Source organism: Haemaphysalis longicornis, unplaced genomic scaffold (genome assembly GCF_048455015.1).
Source record: "Haemaphysalis longicornis isolate Haplotype H1 unplaced genomic scaffold, Haemaphysalis longicornis Haplotype H1 scaffold_6, whole genome shotgun sequence".
NCBI classification, from domain to species: Eukaryota; Metazoa; Arthropoda; class Arachnida; order Ixodida; family Ixodidae; genus Haemaphysalis; species Haemaphysalis longicornis.
In genome coordinates, this window is record NW_027526407.1 from 13,982,975 (window position 1) to 13,987,597 (window position 4,623).

At 47.8% G+C, this 4,623-nt stretch overlaps 1 protein-coding gene across 1 annotated transcript in view; it reads right to left on the reverse strand.

Moving 5' to 3' along the window:
* LOC144141402 (putative cytochrome P450 12a5, mitochondrial) overlaps positions 1-3,850 on the reverse strand; it is a 29,440-nt gene extending 25,590 nt beyond the window's left edge. Inside the window, exon 1 of the mRNA XM_077672971.1 lies at positions 3,516-3,850. Coding sequence (XP_077529097.1) covers positions 3,516-3,708 — 193 coding nt within the window. The 5' untranslated portion in view covers positions 3,709-3,850. The remainder of the gene's footprint in view (positions 1-3,515) is intronic.
* Positions 3,851-4,623: the final 773 nt, after the last annotated feature.

Consider the following 4,623-nt stretch of genomic DNA (forward strand, 5'->3'; position numbering starts at 1 on the left):
GCGAGCGTAGCGCCACGTTGCGGAGCCCACTCAAATCCCCGGAATCTTAAAACTGCGCGCCACACCCCCGGGGCATGGAAAAACTCATACAAAATTAAAAAGGTCCTAGGGCCTTCATAGAGCACGCGCCGTGATTACCATACCCACGCTATAATAAATTTCTACTCACGATTCCTGTGTGTTTTGTAGCGTAAGCTACACTGGTCGAGGTTGAGCAGTTTCGGGTGTGCCGTGAAAGGCCGTTCTGCGCAAGCGCGAGGGGCAATGGATTGGATTCGATTCGATTGGTTTGAATTGGCTTGGCTTGGCTTGGGTTGGATTGGATTTGGATTAGATTAAAGTGGATTGTGTTGGATTGTGTTGTGCCATAACCGCGGCAGACGCACTGGCGCTGGCGCGTGCCCAGGTGTGCGCCTCAATTGCGCAGTAGTTAAGGCTGACGCTGCGTCGGAGCCGCCTGATAGCCGTTTCACGTGGCTGGGGAAGAGGAGTTCTAAGCATGCGCGAGGAGCAGTGACTGGACAGGACTGGACTTTCAGTTAATAGCCAGGAACAATGCTCAATCCCAAATTACAAACAAACGTGTTTTGCTTCGTGCGCCCCATGGACTACGACCCAGTCAAACCTCACGTGGAGGCTCGGCACCGCAGCTTTGCTGGCCTTCCCTCTTCACGAGGTGGAAGGGCTCTGAATTTTTAGTCCCCCCTGTACGCTGTATGCAATGACGATCCGCACGATCCCCACATTCTTCTGCTTGGGTTAAAAACAATAACTGCCCGCTTGCATTTCTGGGGTCAAGGTACCGTGCACCTCCGACATCTGTGTAGATCGTGTGACTTCAAATCGCGTGTACCCTGTTTTTTTTTTATGAAGGCTAGCATTTTCTAACTGAATCACTCAATTTGATATATTTTTCTAATGTTGCTTAGCTGAAGTGGGATAGTAAGTTTCAGGTTGCTATCGCACAGGGAACACAAAGCACGGCACAGGGCATAAAGTACTGCTTGGCACTTCGGGACTCATCCTTTTCGCGAAAGGCAATCACTCGCTTTCTCTCACTTATACACATTATTTTGAGAAACTGGGGTGGTACCTTTAGGTCTATAACATTACAACGCACATTAGAGCATCCCTCCTCTTAGTGACATGATATAATGCAGAAAGTGGATATACTGCCGGCAGCCGGCACTTTAGCCGGTAGGGATGTTTTGCCAGCACTGTCTTCTTATTGGTTGTTAAGGCTTACTTCATTGTGACTGGCATGTCTGCTTCCGCAGTGCGCTGAGTGCGCCGTGGTTACCGCACCGCACTGGTTTCGCCTCTGGTTTTAGGGCGCAGCCCTTTGGTGCCCGTATCTGGTCTGAGCCGCGTCGCCGTCGTGAACGAGTGAACGATGGCAAGACGGAATAGTGAAAGAAAGTAAAGGAGGAGAGTGTTGTAGGAGAGGAGGACTGAGCCACCCGCCGCGGTGGCTCAGTGGCTAAGGCGTTGCGCTGCTGAGAATGAGGTCGCGGGTTCGATTCCCGGCCGCGGCGGCCGCTTTTCTGATGGAGGCGAAAAGCAAAAACGCCCGTGTGTACGAGATTTCGGAGCAAGTTAAAGATCCCCAGGTGGTCAAAATGAATCCGGAGCCCTCCACTACGGCGCGCCTCATCGCCTGCGTTGCGTCGGCGCGTTAAACCCTACAATCAATCAATCAGAGTGTTGCAAAATTGTTAGGGGAAGGCGGTTCTCCGTGGCGGCTCGCGTGCGGTGGGGGAGGGGGGCAATATGCTGTGCCCGCACGAGAAACTCGTCGGCATGAAGCTGATGAAAACGTATGGCGGGGGGAGGGGGGGCTGCGTGACGATGGTGTGCGCTTTCTGCCTTTAGGCGCGGGTCGCGGACCCTTCCTGAGACGCAATTCGCGTCCGACGCAGAGGCTCATCATCGCTGCCGTCGAGAGAACCCGTGAGTGTGTGCTGCCTCAGCGCACGCCAAAATATCGCATTAGGGAGTATCGTAATCGCCAGCCACTTGTATTTTTTGTTATGTAAAAAAGGTAACCTGTTTAGAAAAAAATTAATCCTCGCATAACCATTGCACATTCGGGAAATGGTGCTCTTCCGTTTATTCTCTAGCGGTCTATTTTTGATATATTTATTTTCTTTCTCCCCTTACTGGTGATATCAAGTGGTGTGTTTGAAAACTGGAATATTGTTTACTGTTCATCGTTGCCTACAAGCTACTAAAAAGAGACCTTGGCCCTAAATTGTATACGGCCACACATAAATTTATCATAAAAGCAGTGAACATGAGACCCACTGTTTTTGAAGCCCTTGCTAGCGTGTAGGGTGCACTCAGCCACAGAATGAGGGTCCAACGCAAAGTATGACCAACCTGTATGCCCGGCAGAGCATTATTCTGAGTCGGCAATGAACGTTTTCACTGCTTGAATGAAGGCACGCGTTGCTTATTCTCCAGTGCAAGACGCACAATACACGTGTAGTTTTCACCTTGTAGCAAACTATGATCAAATGTACGTTTTTCGTGCTACTGATACACATGCACAACTATTTATGCTCGTTAATAAACGATTGGAACGCCCCAACATTCACTGCGAGTGCGGGGCGTACGAGTTTGAAGTCAGTTTCATGAATCGCACCTTCAATCGGAACGCAGAGGACCTTCTTTGTAGTAGTGCAATTACTGAGCGATCGCTCCGACAAATGGGAGTATCTGAGTTGTAGGGTGGTACGTGTGGTATGTGCCTAAGCTGATGGCTATCTAAAGCGTACCATCCCGCTCCAGGTCCCAAAAATGGCGCGCACGACTGCAACCAATTTCGTAATTGGTTAAAAGAAATACCCCGAGAAAAAAACAACTGCGACCGTCGTAAATTGAACCTGGAGTGGCGTGTCGGTGTTGCAAAGGTCAGCCGCGTGTATTGAGCGGGCATAAAACAGTCGGAGAAGACGGGCTTACAGAGCGGGCTTAAAACCGTCAATAAATTGCAGAAACTGACCAAGCAGCAAACTGCAGCGGTTCTGGCCAGTGTGCACGAAATCATCTGTATAGCCCCAACCTTCTAATCAAGTGCCTGTAGTCATTATAACGCCTAATAGCCGTTTATTGAAAAGCGCTAAGGCGCATTTTAAAGGGGCAGCTACACAAAGCGTTTGTCCTGCAGTTTCTATTCTTTCCGCTTAGTCCATGCGCGTTGCTCGTAAGCCATGAACTACTATCAACTCGCCCAGATGTGCAACCTTGTGCTCCAATAAACCGCATCGTTCCCCACGTTACGGCAAAACTAGCGGGCAAATTTCAATCAGGTAGCCGTCACACAATTCTCACGCATAAAATAAATATGATGACGTACACCGAACCTTCCCCCAGTACGTACAGGGCTATAGTACTTGTCACGGAGTGGTACTTGTCAAAGCTGTACTTTTACGCGCGCCGATTATTTTCGCACAAAGTCTAACGTGAACGTCGAGCTTCGGCTGTTCGTATCGCGTGCAAGTCAAACCACTTACCGACAAGCGGGTAACGAAGCCAGGAAGTTCCGACGAGCGGTAGACATCGAATCCTGGGAAGCTTGCTGAAATCCTTCGCGAGCAACACATGCATGACACGCATTTTGTCGCTCAGGGTAGCACACCCTTTCGGAAATGCCCCGATTGCCGGCTTCAGCTTCAGAAGAGGTCTCGATGCACTCACACGCAACATTGTTCTTACTGCGTTTTCCCGAACGTTGTCCTTTGACTGAGGCAAACTTTGCTAGTGCGGCTTGCAATTAACGTATGCCTCCACCAACTACTCAATGTTCTAGTGCTGTCTGCTCCCACATGACTGCAGCGCCCGCGCCCGTGTTTTGAACGCCCATTTTTAATCTCACTCGAACATTTTCTTATCACCTAACTGGCTCAAAAACAAGCCGCGTGTATTAGGTTCCTTTATCTCAGGGCCAGTTTGCTTGCCATTTCAAACATTTCTATTTTGGGCCAGTTCTTCTGGAAGAATCCTTCGTTCCCCACAGCTTCGATTTTTGCGCTATCAAAAAAAAAGTGCGACACCTTAGGTATTTTTTGCTTGGTATCTTTTGCACCTTAGGTATTGCATTTGGGTATTTTTTAGTTTTTTGGTATTTTGGTATTTGGTATTTTGGTATTTGATATTTTGGTATTTAGTTTTTTGGTATTTTGGTATTTTGGTATTTTGGGTATTTTTTAGTTTAGTTTAGGGCATTTAGGTATTTTTTGCACCTTAGGCTACTTTTGCATGGTGGATTTTTTACCCAGCGAACACGCAGAATTGCTTGCAGCGAGAAACTTTCCCAGTAAAAGGCTGACATGACCTGCTTTTTCGCGAATTAAAAATGCCACAGCAAATTGGGGGTTTTTCTGAATTCAAATTATCAGGTTTGACTACCCCATAATTATGACTACCTGGGGATCTTCAACGTGCACCAGAACTTCTACACACGGATGTTTTTTTTTTCATTTGAATGTTTCTGTATTACTGGTAGCACCAGGTCTATTTACGCTAAGTTATCTGAAGGTTGGCGGTAAGGGTATTCAGTGAACTTACAACCTGGCTATACTATTTTGCAGAAAACTAAAATGTTGAAAAAAATTGAAAATT